The sequence below is a fragment of the Mustela erminea genome, chromosome 17 (genome assembly GCF_009829155.1).
Source record: "Mustela erminea isolate mMusErm1 chromosome 17, mMusErm1.Pri, whole genome shotgun sequence".
In the NCBI taxonomy this organism is placed as follows: domain Eukaryota; kingdom Metazoa; phylum Chordata; class Mammalia; order Carnivora; family Mustelidae; genus Mustela; species Mustela erminea.
Window position 1 is genome coordinate 46,626,700 of NC_045630.1, and position 20,028 is coordinate 46,646,727.

The 20,028-nt window shown below is 47.9% G+C and overlaps 1 protein-coding gene across 3 annotated transcripts; it reads right to left on the reverse strand.

The window, feature by feature from the left end:
• Positions 1-1,576: 1,576 nt before the first annotated feature.
• On the reverse strand, positions 1,577-20,028 carry EIF2D (eukaryotic translation initiation factor 2D). 3 transcript variants are annotated; one of them, XM_032317904.1, is made up of 15 exons: positions 19,764-20,028; positions 18,692-18,882; positions 17,595-17,678; positions 16,999-17,089; positions 13,698-13,805; positions 11,931-12,190; positions 11,309-11,426; positions 9,648-9,693; positions 8,976-9,079; positions 8,701-8,850; positions 8,223-8,312; positions 7,412-7,507; positions 6,249-6,369; positions 3,244-3,418; positions 1,577-1,779 (listed from the first exon to the last, which is right to left on the reverse strand). In XM_032317904.1, the coding sequence occupies exons 1-15, from the start codon at positions 19,817-19,819 to the stop codon at positions 1,709-1,711; spliced, it is 1,761 nt and encodes a 586-aa protein (XP_032173795.1). In that variant the 5' UTR covers positions 19,820-20,028; the 3' UTR covers positions 1,577-1,708. The 3 variants fall into 3 exon arrangements, with proteins under 3 accessions (XP_032173795.1, XP_032173793.1, XP_032173794.1); XM_032317902.1 differs by lacking the exon at positions 19,764-20,028 and adding an exon at positions 19,384-19,454; XM_032317903.1 differs by lacking the exons at positions 17,595-17,678; positions 19,764-20,028 and adding an exon at positions 19,384-19,454.

Below are 20,028 nucleotides of genomic sequence, written 5' to 3' on the forward strand. Positions count from 1 at the left end.
AGGACCGTGTTCCATTATACTATACATACCACACTCCCTCAGATCAAACTGTCTGTCCAAAGGTTCTGTTGTCATAGAATCTTGTTTGGGGTCAATTTCCAAAAATTCCTTCCTCGGTTCCATAGGCTCATGCTGGCAGAGAGAGGATTAGTAAAATTAAGGCATTTCCTTACAGTGAGTCACAAGTGATAGGGACTTTTATTTTGGGTCTAATAGGGACACGTAGGAAGCAACACACACATACTCCCCTTCATACCCATCCCTTTCTTCCTTTCTAGCTCCAGAGGGGTGATTTGTGAATATTGTGGATATTTTCAAATCTTTCTTACCCTGATTTAAAAAAAAAAAAAAAAGGATACGAAAGGGAAAAAAAAAGTAAATTAAACTTTGTTTTTTGAGGGTAAAACCAAAGACCTCTGGAATTCAGGTCAGCTCTCACCCCATCCTTTTGTACAAGGAGCACTTTGTGGTCACAGAAGCGACTCCTGGGAACTAACCAGGGACCAAAGCAGTGGTTCTGAACCTTTCTGGCAGCCAGTGACTCCGCTGGGTATGTGACAAAGACACAGGAACCCGAGGAAAATGAGCGCACAAAATTCTGCGTACCATTTCAGGGGGTTCGCCGACTCTCAGATGACCAACTGAAGATCTCTTCCGTGAGCCCCCAGTGTTGTACCCGAGTTTCTGCGTCCGAGAGACCACCGAGGGGCCGACACCGATGCAATCACACACGAGGGTTTATTCGACAAGCTTAAGCTTGGGCCCAAGTATACCCAACAGTGGAGTTGGGACTTGGACCCCGAGCTTAGTTAAGGCAGGGGTATTTATGGGTTCCTGTTACTAAAGCAGGGTGGGGGTCTCTAGAACCAAAGCAGGCTTGGGGTTGTTACTAAAGCAGGGTGGGGGTCTTTAGAACTAAAGTAAAGTAGGGGAAAGTTCAGCCCTTGGGCACAGGGGTCTGAGATGGCTGTACTTATGCTAAGGCTAAACCTGAGGTGGGATGGCCTTTATTTTTCTCGGCCTCCACACCCAGCAGCATCTGCTGGATAAGACTTTCCTGTGACAAAGCCACATCTGGAAGCCACACCACGACTTACCACAGCCGGCGGCAGCGTGCCGGTGCTGGGACGGTTATCGCTTTTGCAGGCGATCCAGATGCTTTCAGGACTTCTGATTTCTGTCCCGCCGGGACGGTGCTGCCCACTTAGAGCCAAGCCTCTCTTCTTTGGCCTGGCATGATGGCAGAGAGTGGCTTGAGGGCCGCTTCTGTGTGACTAACCCTTTCGAGATGTGAGGGGACTCTTCTGGGGCTAGGAGATTAATTCGGTGGTGGGAACAGATGGGCCAGACGCTGTGGACCACTTGCTAGAGGGGCTTTAAAAACAGAAGGCCCTACCTGCCCGAGCTTAGGAAGAGCCACCCAGTGCTGATAGCAGGAAAGGGACTAAAACCACTGAAATCACATGAATAGAAAAGGTACTCCACGGCCACTGTTCCTGTCCACATAAACTGACGTATGACTTGGAAATTTAGTCCAATATTCTAGCTAAGTGGAGGAAACGAGAGGAAAATCAGATTTAGATTAGAATAAAAATTTATTTTGGTAAAGAATTATATTTTTTCATTTGCAAAAGTTGAAAATGCTCATATAAATGACCAGCCCAGAGCTCGGATCTCCACCGGATTGATCACATGAAACAGGAGTCTGTTACTTCTTCTTGCTGGGTTTGGGGGCCTTTTCTAGGCCTTGGATGTATTTTCGAGGAAGGTGATAGTCTTCTACAATCCAAAAAGCAGAAACTCCTCAGTGGGGCATACCATCTCCGCCACCGCCTGCGCTTTGTGTTATAACGTCCCTCCTTGGCCCCGACCCCAGGGAGCCCCGACCCACACCGCTACCTGCCCCCCCACCCCCGCCCCACTGTGCTTATCCCTGGAGTCAACTTCTCCCCAGTCAACCTGCACCACGTGACCTGCTCTTCCACACGCAGCTCGAGCCCAGCTGCTCTGCGTAGTGGACGGGCCATTTATCCTTACATCTCACGACTAATGTGTATATTTTGGCGATTTTTACACCGAGAGCCACTTTCTAGGTATACTTGAGGTATTCTGAATTTTCTCAGGAGAGAGAACATGTGCGTCTGTGTTCAGTCATGTGCTTGTCTATTTTCCTCTATATTCCTTCTTAGCACCTCCTACTGGGCTCTTCACTTAAAGGGGTTAACTCCCAAAGTTTACTACTGAGGCCCTAAAATATATTTGCTTATCGAGCATTTACTATGTGCCAGGCCCCGAGCGTGAAAAACGGATAGAAGGCAAGGTCTCTGAATTAAGTTGCTCAGTCTAGCAGGGGGGTTCAGACATGAGAAAAAACTGGCTAAGTGGCAGACACGAACCAGAAAAATTAATATAAGCAGAAAGTGCCATGCTGGCCATTTCTGAAATGCTAATTTAAGGACAGAAAAAACTGGGACATGCTCTGAGACAGGCTTCCCATGCCCCGAGCTGGGCCGATGAGGCCCTCCGGTCGGGCAGACGTGGGCTGTGGGAGGGCGCGCTGGGTGAGGGATCAGGGACGCGAGCACCACGTATGTGTGGGCGGCAGCGAGGACAGTAGCGCGGCCGAGGCCTGGGGTTGGGGCGCGGGAGCTGCCAGAGAGCCCGAGGGAGGTGGGATTTGGATGGGGAGGGTCTTAGGTATTGAGCAAAGGGGTTTATTCCGAAGGCACTGACGCGGCACAAGGAGTGTTTTGAGGAGCGTGATGGAAAGCCGACTCAGGCAGTTTTCAAATCAAAGTGACCCGGAGTTGGGAGAAAGACGAAGCCAAGTCAGGGGCCCAGCCGCAGCACCGAGCAGCTGACTACCGAGGGCGAGGGACTGAGCCTCGCTGAACCTCGGCTTCCCCAGCGGCCGAACACAAACACTTCTGCTGATTGTTAGATGAGGAGAAATGGGGCCTGCGAGAAGCCCAGCAAAGTACCCAGCACGGCCGGGGTGGTCCACGGATGTCTTAGGGAAAACCAGGAACAAAAGTACTCCAGTCGTCTGATGGAGACAGCCCTGGATGTGGGGGCCACAGCATCTGGCTCAAGTACCAGCTCTGTCCCTTGCTGGCCACTACACACTGTGTGGCCACACACACACACACACACACGGCTGTGGTGACTAGAGGGGCTTGAATCCGTGGGAAGATTCTAGCCAAGTTAGACCCAGGCTCCTGCGTCTTCAGAGGGGATGCTCACCAAGCAACAGCCGGCTGAGGTGATGGATCTGGTTTCCCTGGACCTGGACCTGCAGGCTGTCCTTGGCCCCGGGGGCGGGAGTGACCGTCGTGCTAGCCTGGCACCGCTGCTGGAGGACGGCAGCCACCGAGCACGGGTCCAGACCATAGGCCTCCAAGTTCCGGACCACCGTCACCTGAGAGGACAGAAGACTGGTGGCGGGGGGGAGCCACACGCCCTCCCGTCCACAGGGCCCGGAGCCTCTGCGGCCTCTTCACCCGCCACGTTCACCATCCCTACGACCACGGGCCCTTCCCATCCACGTCGCTTGTTTTATACTTACTGATTCTTTCTGTCCCATCTAGTACATGTGCTATATCCTTAGTGGAATACTCTCTAGCCCACATGTAACATATACTTTTTACAAAGGCTTTTTATTATAGAGAATTAAAAACATAAATAAAAGTAGAATTGAATACTGTGCACCTATGTTCCCATCACCAGTTTCAACAACTATCGACTCACGACCAACCTCAATTCACCTATATCCCTGTCCATATTGCTTTAAAGCAAATCTTCCTAAACATTAGATCATTTTATCTACAAATGCTTTAGTACGTATCTCTAAAAGGTAAGGATTCTTTTAAACATAAAGACAAAACCATCCCCAAACCTAAAAATAAATGAACAACAATTCCTTAATATCAAGCATCTCATCAAGAACATATATATTTTTCTATTATTTATCAAATGCACAAATGACATATATGATTTTGAGAGTTAAAAAATAACTGGCACTTAAAAAAAAAAAATCACAATTTTCCTGTTTTTGAAACGAGTTCTCCTGCATTCATGACTAGAGATGGTAGAGTGTGTTACCATCAGGAATGGGTTGGTAAGGGCTGCTTTCAATAAAGTCCTCGGTTCCAAATAACCCAGGCTTGTGCGGGGACTCCAGCCCCTGAGAACCTTGGAATTGAGAAGGCATTAGAGGTCACACCTCTTCCAGCCCCCACCCGATGCACACACCCTTGACAACATCTTCCCCCAACACGGGGTCACCCAAGCGATGCCTGGAGACCTCTAGACAGTAACTCCCTTTTTTGGAGAGCACCAGTTTTAGTTTTGGACAATTCTAATTGTTACCATTAATATTAATAGTGTTTCAATAAGTTGATACAAATGTCCCCTGCTTTTTCAAAGTTCATGGTATGCTGCTTCGCGCTTATGGAAAGACCTACATCAGTCCTTTTTTTTTTTTTTTTTTGCTAACTGAAAGAAATCCATAGGTTTTCACTTTTACACAAAAGGTGAAAAGTGAATGTAGTGCTCAGCACTGGTTTTACAGAGAGCCCTAAGAGGCAGTGTGTACCCCCAAAACAGCACCGGTTGGTGGGGAATCGCCTACTTCCTGCCCCTGGAACTACGCTCAGCACCTCAGTGTCCAGCTGCCGGAGCTCTGAACTGGGTCTGTGAATATCTGTGCCTTATCTCAGTTTATCTTGTGTATCCATTAGCAAGATGTGGCCTGAGGTATCAAAAAAGTCTACAAGAGTTCTTTTTGGGGTCTGGGAATGCTCAAAAATTTTTTCATATAAATTCACTGTGTAATTGCTTCTTTGTTTTACCCCATCTCAGCTTACGGAAGGTTTCATAGGAATGCTCCACTTTTAGCTAGCGGGGGAAACCTGTACATACAGAAATTGCTTAGTACAGTGTCTGGCACATAATTACACGCCTAAGAAATAGTGGCTATTGCTGGTTATTCCTGAGGTTATCATAACTGATTCTCATTTACTGACTGCTTAAATGCCAAGTACTAGTCTAAGTGCTTCACCCATACACTTCCTTCATTTGGCCCTCATGGTGCCTCATATGGTAGGTATATTATTCTCATTTTTCACATAAGAAAACTCAGGCAAAAAAACACTGATTTTTCTCAAGGACAAGCAGCAAGGCAAAGGTTACATTTGAACACATATCTCTAAGGCCAAAGCCCGCTCACATAACCCATACACCAGGAAGTTCTTTATCTGGAACCTAAGTCTGTCTTCTTGGGATTTGCATCCAATAATCCTATTTTTGTCTTCTCAAGGTATCTCGGCATCAAGTGCACTCCTTCTCCCAAGGACAGCTTTTCACGAACTTGAGGCTAGACAGAATTCGCTCCCTAGGACTCTGTGTCACCAGGCTACGCCACTCACTTCCTTCAGCAATTCTTTCTAAGCTGTTTTTCCCTGAACAAGAAGGCCCAAGAGGTAACAGAATAAGTAAGAGCTGAAAGCCCTTAACAGGTCTAAGAAAAAAATAAAAATAAAATCTTGTTTACCTTTGGAACTAGGCTCTAGCAAGTATCTTAGCACAAAATCCTAGAGGGTTGGGGGTAAGAGGGTCAGCTTTGCCTGTTTTATACCAGCCCACTCACACAATCATGGCTCTTTCATAAATAATCTTTGTGGTATCTGAGGCCCAATTCTAAAAACCTCCAATCATAGGGCACCTGGGTGGCTCAGTTGGTTAACTGTCTGCCTTTGGCTCAGGTCATGATCCTAGGGTACTGGGATCAAGCCCTGTGTGGGGCTTCACGTTTAGCAGAAAGTCAACTTCTCCCTCTCCCTCTCTAGCTCCCCTGCTTGTGTACTCCTTCTTGTTTACTCTCTAATAAATAAAAGCTTTAGAAATAAATAAATACATACATACAGATACCTCCAATCACATTAGAGAGACCAAAACTTAGCAGGGACATTACATAATCACCATCTTCCAACACTGTGTTTTTTTGTTTGTTTGTTTGTTTTTAAGATTTTATTTATGTGAGAGTGTGTGTGCAAGAGGGAGGGAGAGAAAGAGAGTGAGTGAGCAAGCAAGGGTGCATGAGCAGGGGGAGAAGCAGATTCCCTGCTGAACAGAGAACCCAGCGTGGGGATCAATCCTAGGACCCCAGGACCATGAACTGGGCAGAAGGCGGAGGCTTAAGCAACTGAACCACCCAGGTGCCTCTCAACACCGTGTCTTTTTAAAATTACCTTTTTGTTAGATGCTCTCTGCGCTAGGGTGATGTCAACTGGGCAGATTTTGCCTTTCTTCACAATGGGCTCTTGTCCTGGAAAGGTCACTTGATAGGCAGGCTGTAACCTTTCCAAACACCTGCAACAGGAGTTCGTGAGCTACAGATTGATAAAACGAAGAGAAATCATCTCCTCATTCCCCACTGCTATTGGGCAGCTCAGGGGGAGCCAGTGTCGCAGGCACTGGTTCGCTCCAGGTTACACAGAGAATCACTGACGTCATCTAGGGGCTGCCCCCAAGGCCAATTAAATCAGAAGCTCCAATTAGGCATATATGGTTTTTAAAGATCCGTGAAGTATGGCCAAAGTCAAGGCCCATGGATTCAGGGAAGGGATTCCCCAGTGACTGGAGTCCCTGGAAACCGTCCAGTGGCCTGGTCTTCTGACAATCTGCCCAGGCTGCCTTGTGGAATTTACTTCCTGTCTTAAGCCGCTCATGTACACGTCCCCAGCCTGGTAAATTGCTGCTTCACATCTGTGACATGTTCCAGTCCATCTTCTAGAGAAAGCGTAACCACAAAGAATGTCTACCTTTCATCTAACCAGATTTTCTTTTGGTACCATATATACTAGGATTGAACAAATGTTCTATAAAGGGCCAGACAGCAAATATTCTAGGCTTTAAGGGCCGCTGGGTCTGTGCAACCCAACTCTGCCACTGTAGCCCGAAAGCTACCCACAGACAATGATCAAGTGGGTGTGGTTTATTGACGTCAACAGGCAGCAGGCCGGATGGGCTGTCCTTTGCAAACTCCTGATATAAATTATTTTCAGTTTTGTTCTGTGGAAAAGAAAGAGCATAGAATCTTCCCTTTGATGATTTTAAGACAATTCCTCCCAGCCTCTTTCTGGCTTCTAAATCTTTTTGAAGTTCTTATTTTTAATTAATTGTTCTTTTTCTTTCTCCCTTTTAAGTTCTCCTCTACTGTGTTGGCTCCAATCATTCCAAGGCTCGTCCACCTCAGAATTACTGAGCCTGTATTCATGTAGACTACTTATCAGTTGAATTGTGGAGAGAAAGTCAAAGCCTAAGACAGGGATGATTCTAAAGTCCACAGGACAGACATTATGGGGAGGGGATAGAAAAGCTGGAGAGGGGACTGACTGCCAATCCCCACTACCTGGTCAGGAGACTGTCCCATGGAAGCTTCATGACTGTGTGCTGTTCGTTCTTCTCTAAGATGCAGTCACATAGAATGGGATCTAATTTCACGAGGCTAAAGGGAAAGAAGAGGCAATAGAGAAATGTCAGCCCCACCCCTTCTGACCCAAGGGCCAGCTCAGGATTCACCTCTTATATGTCCTTTGTAGTCATTCAGGACCATGAGAACCAATTCAGGGAGCAGAGCACAGGAAGCAGCGTGCCCCGTGGATGGGGGGTGCGGCAGGTTTCCCAGGCCAAGGGAGGAGCCGGTGGCAGAGGGGAGAGTGGGATAAATCCGAAGATCAGGATTCTTGGCCCAGTTCTGCTAACTAAACGTGACTGCACTGTTAGTTCCCAATTTTTTGTTCATGGGGATATCTTTTGAAAGTAAAAAAGAAAAATGGTAATGGAATGGTCTTCATTTAGTAGATTACCTTTTGTACTACCTTCCTAAGAAAATAGAGGATATCAAAAAGCCACAATGACATCAGTAAAATTTTTCTAAGCTGCATTTTCTTCCTCACAGGGGCATGTGGACTTGAAAACCAGTTCTGGATGTCTACGAGCTACCACGTACCCAGGCTATGGCTGCTGCCGACCCTCCCATGTGGAGCTGAGCACCCTGGACGAGTCTAGGTGTCCACGGCCCACGGTTTGAAACCACTGGTCTTGATTCTTTCTAAAAGGCCGTGAGCTGCTCTGTTCCCCTCTAGCCCGGACATGCTCCACAGTGTGTCCCAAGTCTGCGCTGTCGGGCTGATCTTCAGCAGAGCTCCCCGGCCACTCACTTTTTGTTGTCCGCATCGACCAGGTCATTCTTCTTGGCATAGTTGATGATGATGGTCCGGACCTCCCCACCCTCGAGAACGCTCCCCTTCCTAGGTCAGAAGTGATGCGGGTGGGGGGTGAGGTTGGGAAGCGGGGGGTTAGTTCGTGCTGTGCCAGGGGAACAAACCACAGGCACCAAGACTCACTCTCTGCTCGGCAGGCTGCTTTCCTTGGCTTTTTGAGCTTGATTCTTCCCTTTCCTGACTGAGGTGAGCAGGACCTCGTGAAGAATAGTTACAGAGAGAAAGGGAGACGCCTACTCTGGTTCATTTAGTCAGAGACACTTCCCAGGGGAAAGAGGCTTGAAGCTGGATGTGGGAGAAGGAGGGAACTGGGGCGCAGCAGGTTCTGCCCGTCACAGAGGAAGGCTACTCAGCTTGAGAGGAAACAGGCCAGAACACCAAGCAGGCAGAGGAGGGCTGCTCTCCAAAAACTCACTTGTGGCCAGACTCCTGGAAGAGCAGGGTCATGCTGGCTGGGACACAGTAGAGGGGTTTTATATCTGGAGGGTGATAGGGCTGTTCCCTGCTACCCTCCTGGATAGTCAGGGAGGTCGGGGAGGGCTCGGGTATGACGAAAGATGTGATCCTAAAACCCAGCAGAAGGAAAGAAAAAACACATTTTATACTACCGTCTGGGCAGTTCCCGGCCCGGGGCCCAGGTGCCCTGGCGCCAGCTGAGCTATGGCGAGCAGGCCCCCGGCACTCACTCACCTCGGGTGCCTCCAGTCCACAGCCACAATGCTCTCCACCCCTCTGCTCAGCTCCTCCACCTGTATCATCTGCTCCTGCTGCATGTGCCGCAGGAACTTAGAGAGCTAAGGGAGAGAGGGCCAGGGCTAGGGACTCCATGGATTCCACGCCCATCCTGAGCTCTTGATGTGCCACACACTGAGCGACGCTGCTCCTGGGAACGGACGCTTGACAGTCCCTGCTCCCGTCAAACCGGGAACGGGGAGGCCCCCACCCTGAGGCTCAGGGAGTGAGAAGCTGCTACCGGCGGACTGGTGAAGGCTGTCAGAGCTCCGGTCAGAGAGGAACGGGTGGAAGGGAGGGAGGGGGGCGGGTGCTCGCCCAGCTGCCTTGACCTGGAAGAGTTTTCCAACCCCTACCCCCCATACCTAGAACCAAAAAGCTTAATTCTAGCCTGAGCCCTACAGATGGGTATTCCCCAGTGTGCATCCAGCTCATGGCACAGGAAACCGCACACAACTCTCTGTGTGGGAGTGCAGAGAAGGTACCTCTTACTTTTTTTTTTTTTTTTAATTTATTTTCAGCATAACAGTATTCATTATTTTTGCACCACACCCAGTGCTCCATGCAATCCGTGCCCCTCTAATACCCACCACCTGGTTCCCCCAACCTCCCACCCCCCCCACCTCTTACCTTTTTGTAGCTTGATTTCTTTATGTCCAGCTGTCGTCCTTCAGGGCTGGTGGCAGACGGAAAAAGCAAGTTAAGCTAATGAAGCAGTGGTGGTGGGACCTGCCTGCCGCTGAGAGGAGGGCATTTCTTCCTCAGCCTTCCTCTTCCGTGTTCAGAAAGAAGCTGATATTCCAGAACCCTCTGCCCAGCGGTGGCATCAGAGAGGGATACCAACCTTAGGATACTCTGGAGCACCGCTGTACAACAGCCCTTTCTGTAAATACGGACTGTTCTCTGTCTGTTCTCCAATATGGTAGCCACTATTCACACGTGGCTACTAAGCACTTGACACACAACTAATGTGACTGAGGAACTAAATTCTATTTAATTTTAATTAGTTTAAATTTAAATAGCCACATGTGACTAGTGGCTACTGTACTGGATATAGCTCTAGAGTCTTCTCAAGCTAGACCACCTTCTGTGGCCTCCAAAGTTCTGCCTCAAGGTGAATCTTTCCAACACCAAGCTCACTGAAGCCGCTGGGCCAAGGGCAGGACTGGCAAACCTAAGGGATCTTAGGCTCTGCGACAGAGACTCACTGTCTAGCTCTTGAGAGGAAGAGTTTGCGGACCCCTATCCTACCACCGTTAGTTTATTTTTTATTTTCTTTCTTTCAGCTGTTAGTTTTTTGGGGGAGGTTCCTATGAAAGCTGTAATCAGTCCCTCTACTCAGAACTTATGTCTTTTCTCAAAATGTGACAAGTAACAGGCTTGGGATTCATAGAAAGTCCTTCTAGAACCTGACGCAGGTTAAGAACCTCTAGCCTAGAGGAAATTCTAGGATCTTTCCTAGTTACTTATATCCCAGCAGGGTCAAGACAAATTATCAAGTATCCCGCCACATGCTCCAGACCCTACACTATACAGGATGCCTTAAAGGAGTCCACATGTAAACAGGAAGAGAATTACATCAAAACCACTTTTTAAAAAAATGGAACTAAATTCTCAAAAAGACAAAAGTTGAGTTGTGTTGTACAAATCAAGAAGCAAAGCTTCTGACAGCGTATTTCCTGGGGGCTTATTAAATGTGAGGCTAGTGAATCTTGACAACAATCCTACAAGTGCTGGAAATTTGGGTTCAGAGAAGCTCAGTAACAAGTTCAAATTCACCTTGCTCCAAAACCCTAGGGAACTGCATCCAGATGACTGCTTCCAAAGCCCAGGTTCTACATACATGTAATACTGTCTCTTCTGGTGGCCTGTGTTTGCGGTATGGGGTTCACACTGACTGTTCCTCCTGATACCACTTAATGTGGCCCACCTACTTTGCAGGGAAAGTGTGAAGGGGTTGAATATTCCAGAAGAAGCCTCTTGACAAAGAGGCTTTGTCAAGGATGCTTCTGGACGGGACGTGCTGCCTAATTCATGAGCCAGCCCAGAATCACCTCAGCAGAGACAGTGCTCAGAGAACCTTGGGAATTTTAACCTTCATTTTTTCAACAACCCTTCAATGGCTAAAATTTACGTTTTTGAAACTCAGGACCTGATTTAGTTGCCAGATCAACCCTCCACTCCACTCTTTCCATAGTATGTCCCTCAGCTAACCCCCCCATCACACACCTGTCCTGACATACCACCAAGGTACCAGAGAAAGCCCTGTGGCCCACACCTGCCTCCCGTACCAGCAGGAGAACATGTGGCTGCCAAGGAATGTGCTGGTGAGTAAAGGCAGGTCAGCTTTTTTGACGTGGCACTTTAAGGCGTGTAAGAAGCATCGCTGTAAGAGTTCATCCATTTGCTCTGCAAAGGAAACACAAGAACCATACTTTTTTGAAGGATACAGAATGGCTGGTGCAGTACAAGTAAACACCCCGCTCAGCTCCACCCCTGGGTCACCCCCTTCACTCTGGAAGGAGCTCATTCCCGGGTCCCAAAGCTCCCAGACTCTCTTAAGCACTGAGCCTTTAAAGAGGGCTGACTCCAGAGAAGGGGTCCAGCCCACTGAGGCCCACTCAGCCAGGAGCACATGCTGCCGGGACAGAGAAGTCAGAGCCGGAAGAAACCATAGAGGCCTCTGAAGCTGGAAGCACTCCAAACTCCAGGGCAGATCGGCATCCAGGGAAATAGGACTTATGTGGCAAAGACCCCCGGTGAGATGGCAAAGGGCTGCTGGTCGTACCACCCTCACCAAAAATACGGACTTTCCCATTCTCCTAGAGCTTCGGCACCACTCTGGTCAGAAGCAGAGTAGAGCACGTTTCCTCCATTGAGAGGAGATGGGTCCTTCTACTCCCAGACCTATACCTTGAAGGGTCTTGCTGTCTGTGGGTTCTGGGTTCAGGTCCCTGACACTGGGATCTTCTGTGGCTTCTGACAGGGACTTCTCCCCACACAGCTGCTGCTGAACCTCCCCATTCTCCTTGTCCTCTCCCTCCAGGGTCAGGCGCTTCATGTCTCCCTGCAGGGCCGGCTCTGCCTGGACAGACCCCTTCTCTTCGTTGACATCTGGGGTATCTTGGGCCGGTGGAGCCAAAGACGGCGGAGAAGACTTGTCTCCAGATCGCCTGGAAAAACTGCATGTCAGAAATGCCAAGCAGCAGCCACAGCATTCTCTAATCCTGGTCGAGGTCAGCTGGGAGTCCGGAAAGAATGAGATGCACAGGCAGGGATTGTCCAGAAGAGGGCAGAGAGCTCGGGCTCTCACCTAAACCCCATTTCCAATTCGGGGCCCAGAAAAATCTCTCAGCATCCTCATCTCTGAAATGGGGACAGTAATTCTTGCCTCCTCCCTACCCTATCCAAAGGGATAGTATCACTCATCCACATCTGGGGACAAAAAATGATGAGTGAAAAATCAGTTCGAGGAGGCCCCAGAAGGATTCCCGTCACATGAAATAAAAATAAAACCATTTTGAATTAAATAACAAAAGTCAGGTGGCAGGTGCATCTGTTGTACCAGTTTGGTGAGACCCGAAGTCCGAGGCTCAGAGTACGTGGTAAGTACAAGCACCTGGGCGGCTCCGGGACCGCAAGCCAGTTGCTTCTATGTTCTAGCAGGAGGCACTCGAACCCGCAGCCCAGTGATGCCCTGCTTTCATGCCACTAAGCCTTAGGAGGACAGGAGACAAGAAAGCGACGCCGCATACAGGGAATGTCAAACCAAGTCTTCACTAACGGTTGCAGCAAAGAGGCCAGACTATGTGTTTAAGCGATTCTGATAAGTACACAAATATTTTTAAAAGCTGGGGATAGGGGGAATGGAAGCAGCCACTGGTGGAACAATTTAGGCAACAGGACCTTGCCAGCCATTGTGCAGACTGACAGAAAGCGAGGTGCCTGGAGAAAATCGGTAAGCAGCCCTCAAGTGTCTGCCGAGACACAGGCTGCGGCTGGACCTCCAGCAAAGCGGGGTTTGGCCAGTCCTCATTAAAAAACTCCAAGGCGGGGCTAGAAATACTGACAGGCCACGACACTTGGCCAAAAGACCAGCTATACCACTTTCAAGGAAACCCTATTTACGGTTTTGGTAGAATGACAAGAAAATAACCAGAGAATAAACTAGTATATGGTTTTAGAAAGCAACTATCACCGTGCGAAGACGTGGCTTCTGTAATGGGGAGGAGATCTGATGGCGCCTGAGGATCTCCTCTGCTTTGATCTGGGTTCAGAAGTGAGAATTCCCGAGCTCTCACCACAGGGCAAGAAGATGCCTAAATGTGGGTGACAGATAAGGTAGCATCGCCCGGAGCCATAAGAATAAAGACTATCACAGTGCAGAGAGGCACAGAAGAAGTCCCCCAGGTCTTCTTCTAGGCCTAGGATTCTACAGTTCACCTAGAAAAGAATCAAAGTTCTCTGTAATTTCTTCCCCAAATAAGAAAAAAAAAAAAATTTCGACCAACCAATCCATCCATCCATCTTTTCCTCCACAATTAGTGAAGAAAAGAATGTCTGGAATCAGCAACTTGCCTATGGACATGGCAGGGACCCTAACTCTCACTTGTGAATCCAGGCCCCATCCCCTCTCCACCCACCCAGCTCTCTGTAAAACAGGAGAGACAGAGGACCCACCACAAGTGGTCCTGGTAGGTGTGTAGCACGGAGAAGCCCCTTCCTTTCAGGCCCGAGGTCAGCATCTCAGTTGTGGACATGGCAGCGACTCCGACGGCGACAGGGGCTCTGAGGAGAAGGAAGCCAGAGACATGGGTTGGGGAAAGCCTTCTAGGAGGACACACATCAGGGGTACCTTTCCACTCACGTGTGAAAAGCACCGCGTTTGTCAATCTGAAGCAACTGCCTGCAGCACAAAACGAAACTCAGTCCCGCCTCAGTTTTCTTCAGATTACCTATAAATATGACTTTCAAAAATCCCTTGACCAAACATTCCCCTTTGGTATAAGTAATCTCTGTGAGGACGTTATCACTGCTTTTATTCCTATTATGAATCAAACCCAGGCAGGTCTTGCAAGGATATTTAAAGTTCCCTTTATTGAATTTCAAAATTATAAATGACCTCCCCTACCTTAAAGACCTAGCCATCCTATGCAGAGGTTCAAAAGGTAGGCCATTCGTATGCCACAAGCCACAAATGAGGCTGAGGGATACTACAGGGGAAGAGGGAAGAGATAAACAGTGGCACTGACTCGACATGTTCCTTCTGAGTTGGCTCTTTGTAACTCTCTGTGTTAGAGGCCTCACTCTGTGTGATGATCAGTTGAAGAACTGGGTGTGTCCAGAAGATGGAAAACAATCCCTTTAAAGTAACTACAAAACCTTCCAAAGCCCAAATGAGAAAACTCTTTCCACCCAGTGTTACTCAAGCATTGCCCACACACTGCCCATAAGGACGGGTGACCAACTGGGTAATAGCGAGGGGACGTACAAGCCTGGCAGGGTCACCTGGGTACAAGGGAGAAGACTCAAGGGCAGAGTTTCCAATACCTGAACTTGAGAAAGATGCTTGCTAACCTGGTGTCTCCACTGACTGTGCCCAGAGGTCAACTCCCGCCAGGGAGTTTCTTTCTCAGTTCCTAAAAGAGGATCTTTTCCTTCCATCCCTGGAAGGGTCAGTGGTTCAGAAACCAGTCTCGAACATGGTTTGGATTATTAAAAAACCACCTTGTACCCTTATTCTGGGCCACAAACCACTCTCAAGATACAGTCTAAGAGCCAAACCTTTAAGCAGGCCAAAGATTACTGTAGTTTTCTCCTGTTCTGGAGAGAATACCAGGAAAACACAGTGACACCACCAACTTTTTCAACTGCAAGTTGTGCCACAGTTCAACAAGGAAGGAAACATTTCTAGGTGCTTAGTTGCCAAAGGTTCAAGGAAAACAGGAGAATACGAGTAGCAACATTAAGATCTTTGAACACTGACCCTTCCCGTACCACAGTCTCTCTCTCTCAAAGCAGCAATGAGCAAAATAATGAGATATCATTTCTCAGTCAGGATGACACAAACGAAAACTACCCATTGTATCCAGTGTTGGCAGAGTGTAGGGAAACAGGCTCCATATACCCTGGAGGTGGGAGTGAAAATGGAAATGGCTTTCTTTTGGGGCAGCAGAAAGATATACCCGGTCTTCAGCCTGACAGTTCTGCTTTTTCGTATCCACTCTGGAAAAATACTGGCCCAAGTGTCCCTAGAGGTATCAGTAAGAGACTGTTCATGACGAAAACAAACTAGAGGCAACCATAAGGTCCATTAAGAGAGGACCTCTTTCATCACCACATAGCAGGCAAGAAGACTCAGCATAACTGAGTCTTGCTGATGTGGAAAATGTCCTCTTGATCTTTTTTTTTTTTTTTATGATTTTATTTATTTATTTGACAGACAGAAAGGCAGGCAGAGAGAGAGGAGGAAGCAGGCTCCCCGCTGAGCAGAGAGCCCGATGTGGGGCTTGATCCCAGGACCTGAGATCATGACCTGAGCCAAAGGCAGAGGCTTTAACCCACTGAGCCACCCAGGCGCCCTTGTCCTCTTGATCTTAAGTGAAAAAACAATTATCGATAAAGTATAATTCTGTTTATTTGCATTTTTAAACATACATACCCAAACGTACATTTTCATACACACACGTATACATGCATTTAAGAAGGCTGGCAAGATGATAATGGTTACTTCCAGCAGCAAAGGGCTGTGGGGTGAGGGCGCTTTGATTTTTCAGAACTGTTTATACTATTACTTCCTAATTAATTTTTTATAGATTTTTATTTATTTATTTGACAAACAAAGATCACAAGTAGGCAGAGAGGCAGGCAAAGAGAGGAGGAAGCAGGCTCCCTGCTGAGCAAAGAGCCCAATGCGGGGCTCGACCCCAGGACCCTGGGATCATGACTTGAGCCAAAGGCAGAGGCTTTAACCCACTGAACCACCCAGTGGTTCATAATTAAAAAATTAATTAATTAACCCCTAATTAATTTTTAAAAAGAAGCTGTGCAATGATGGCCAAACAGCTCTGTAAAATCACAAATCACTGAACTATACAAGTGAAATAGGTGAATTTTAAAGTATGTAAACCACATTTGAATAACTCTTAAAATAATTTTAAAAGAAGGATGATGGGGGTGCCCAGGTGGTTCATTTGGTTAAGCGTCTGCCTTCAGCTCAGGTCATGATCCCAGATTCCCGGGATTGAGCCCCACATCAGGTTCCCTGCTCAGCATGGAGTCTGCTTCTTCCTCTGCCTCTCACCCTGATTGTGCTCTGTCTCTCTCAAAAAAAAAAAAAACTTAAAAAAAAAAAAGGATGATGATGTGGATGATGGAGAAAAAAGTGTTAAGTCCATGAAAAACAAGGGAAGACCAAAAAAATGTCATAGACAAGAGACTAAGAAGACACAACAACTAAATGCAATGTACTGTCCTAGATCGGATGCTTGAGTAGAAAAAAAGACGTTTTGTGGAAAAGCTGGAGGGATATGAATAAAGTATACAATTCTACTAATACGACTGTACCAATGTTAATTCCACAGTCTGGACCACAGTTTGGGTAACCGTGCTATGGTTGTACAAAACATTATCATGACAGGAAGCTGGGTAAGAACTCTATACTATCTTTGAAACTCTCCTATAAACATAAAATTAGTAAGAAGGAAAGAAAGAAAAGAAAAGAAAAAAGAAAAGGAGAGAAGGAAGGAAGAGCGAGCAATATCGGCAGCAGCAGCAAACACACTTGGCTGAGATACGCATACGCCCACACAGGCTCACCGCCATTCTCCCATGGCCCACTCTCTGCTTCTGGAAGAAGGCTCTGTTTTTGTTTTTTTTTTTTAATCCTTTATCCATAAGCTTTGGAAGTTGTTCTTTCCCACTCCCCTCCCCAGTTTTACCTAAGTTTTTCCCCTAAAGGCACAGGGGACTGGCACAGTACCTGTTCCCCACCAAGGCAATGGCACAGAGGTCACCCTTCTGTACCTGAGGCAGACCAGCAGGGGGCACCACAAGGCCGGGCAGCATCAAATCTGTAGGAAACAAGACAAAGGCATCACAACCCCCATTCTGCCTTTAAGCAATTCCAAGTTTTACTTCAACACTAATTCATTCACTCAACCAACAAACACTTATTAATTATCAACTAGGTTATTCATAATGAAAATTAAGAAATGCAACCCGAGTATCAGACCTTTTCCCATCAGGGGCTAGTGGTCAAACTGAAGCACCAAGCTGAGGGTCAGGTTCCATGATCTCTTATTCTGCTTTTCCTAACTTTAGCTTATTGATGTAAAGCAGAGCATATGGTCGTTCACAGAGTATTTTCTGGACAAAGTATGAAGCTTATTGAAGCCTTTCAATGGGGTCGTAGAGGCCCAGGGACCTTATGGAAGCAGCCAGGTGAGGGAGGAAACACACATGCGTGAAAAATTCCATTTTTCAATGGTATGAACCCAGGAAATGGGTGCATTTATTCAAGCAGCTGGCCCTTACTAAGTTTCAGCCAATAGCCAGAATACAGGAAAATCCTCTTACCTGCCCCCCCAACCAGTTTTTCGAGCACCAGAGGCCATGTTGTGAACGTTGGGAGAAGATCAGGATGGGACCACAAGGTGTACACTGCTCAAAAAGAGACACAGGAAGACTTACTGCCAAAATGTCAAACTCTGAGGGAACTGGGTAAGTCAAATACTAAGGTCACTTGAATTAAGAAACAGAAAAGAACGTCAACTTGAAGCTAGATAGGAGGCTGTGAGGCCCTAAGAGGTTTCCTTCTTAAAGCAGGCAGATTCTTAAAAAATGGGATGTTGCTTGAGACTGGGAGGCCCCTGTGATTCCACCTGGATGCAGCAGCAGCCACAGGCACAGGCGATAGAAGCGGGGACAGAGACCCAACAAGGATTCCATCTGGGACCTCAGAAGCAAGTTAAGTGAAGAACAGGGAACCAGCCTGTAGGACATCTTGAACTACCCCATGTTTACTCCTTTTATTCTCCCTGTGTTCCCAGTGACTAGCAGTAAAACCTTAGATTGAAAAGGGCCTGTGTCTGCATAGCCACAAAGTGGGCTGGGGGCAGAGGTAACCTAAGGAGACCCCACTGCACTGCTGCAGCCAAGCTGGGGGAAGAAGAGCCCAAGTGACAAAGACAGAAAGCAAAGATCGCGAGAGCCAGGCAGAGCCTAAGAAAGAATCCCTGTGAGATATCTGCACTGAAGGACATCACTGGACAGCTGGGTATGTAGTTCCATTAACCCAGCTTCCTTCCTATTCAGTTTCTTAAGAAAATCCTGCTACTGCTAATTTTAAGAATATCTTTTACATGTCCTGAAATTCCACCCTTTTTAAGACCTCTCCTCCATCCCTACTTAACCCACAATGAACTATTATTCCTTCATCTCAGACCATCCCTACCCAACTACCTGTGTTAGCCCTTTTATTCTCCCTCCTACATCAGTTTTTTGATCTTTAAAGTCCCAATTCTAGCGATGCTGGGTCCAAAAAGATCCTTAGGGATGATATTGGGAGATTCTGTACTTCCCGTTTTAAGTAAGGCAGGTTAATGAAAGAAAGGAGGAGAAACAGAGGTTAGGCAAGGATTACAGTAACGGTCCTCTCCATCCTACTGGCATACCTGTTGGGTATAGATTTTTCTCCAGTTCAAACAGGATGGGGTTACCAGCACACACATACACAGTCACCGCATCCCCCCTGTGAGCATATAACTTCACAACGTTGAGCTCTTCCTTTCCAGGTACTAAGGCAGAGACCTGATCTGTTCCAAGAGTGGGGAAAGCAGCCGCCACATCAGCCCGAAGCTTTCTCCTGCAGAAAGCAAACCAACAGGTGGCATGAATCTTGCCTGGATGGATTTTAATAAATTCAAAGGACTCTGGAGGACCTACTATAAAATCACAGGGGCCAAGGAAAACTGGTTTATGATGCCCTATATATGGTATATGATGCCCTACTCTTCCAAAACATCCTATCCTCTTTCTCATTCAATGTCTCATCTAGTTTCACATATTCCTGGGGGCAAGTCTTTCCATTTCACAAAGGAGGAAAACTGAGATCTAGTGAGTAACCAAGTTAGCCTGACTAGAAACTCAGTCTTGCCCTCCGCCCCACTCCTTTCTCTTATCTGCCTCGCAAATCTGTCAGCTTGTGGTCAAAAAGCTATAAGAAGGTACCAAGAGTGACAACTAGGGAACACTGGTCCCAAACTTCGCAACGTGGTACCAGCATCAGCAACACTGTGTAGACACAGCAACACTGTGTAACAGACGCAGTTCTTAAAACGCGTCCCTTGGTTCTCTCCCACCTCACCCTCCATCCGTCTCTCCTGCGAGAAGTAGATCCCTTTTCTCCTGTAGTCGTAGTTTTCGGTGTCCCATCGGATTTTTGTGGAGGGCGGGCCCTGTCATTGTTCGTGTTTGCACCGCCCACACCTTATCTAGCCGCAGTCAGGAAGCGCAGACTGGATTACGTTTTCCTTTACTAGCCTGGGAGGCACACTAGGTCTGTGCTCCGTCTTCGCCCTCAAAACGTGTCTAACCCACCCTGGCTCTCCGGGGTCCCATCCTGGCTGGACTTTCCCCGGCCTCCACCCAGGGCGGCGGACCCAGCTCAGAGAGGGCTGTGGGCCAGCCTGCACTGGGAGATGTCTGGGTGCCTGGTGGGCGGAGCGGGCCCCTTCTCTCCCTCACCTGTCCGACCCCTTGATGGCCGTGTTGGACTTGACCCGAAAGGCCTTGGCAAACATGTCTGCTGAAGTGACCTGGGGAAGGCAAGGCGCGCACAGAAGCCGGGGGCTGTCAGGAAAACCAGAACGCGGCGACTTCCCGACTCGCAGCCCTGTGCGCAGCCATGTTGGGGCCCAGCTGGAAAATAGGCTCGGCTGGAAACCCGGACCACTCAGCTTCGCAGCTACAGGCGCTGCGAGGACCGCGGCCGCCCCTAGTGGCAATGCCG

Coding starts and splice junctions, on each gene's coding strand:
- EIF2D (XM_032317902.1), bottom strand. CDS start 19,451: ATGGGACACCGAAAACTACGACTACAGGAGAAAAGGGATCTACTTCTC. Junction 9,694..11,308: donor AGCCACATGTTCTCCTGCTG/GTACGGGAGGCA, acceptor GTCTGCCACCAG/CCCTGAAGGACGACAGCTGG. Junction 8,313..8,700: donor TTCCAGGAGTCTGGCCACAA/GTGAGTTTTTGG, acceptor CTTCTGACCTAG/GAAGGGGAGCGTTCTCGAGG.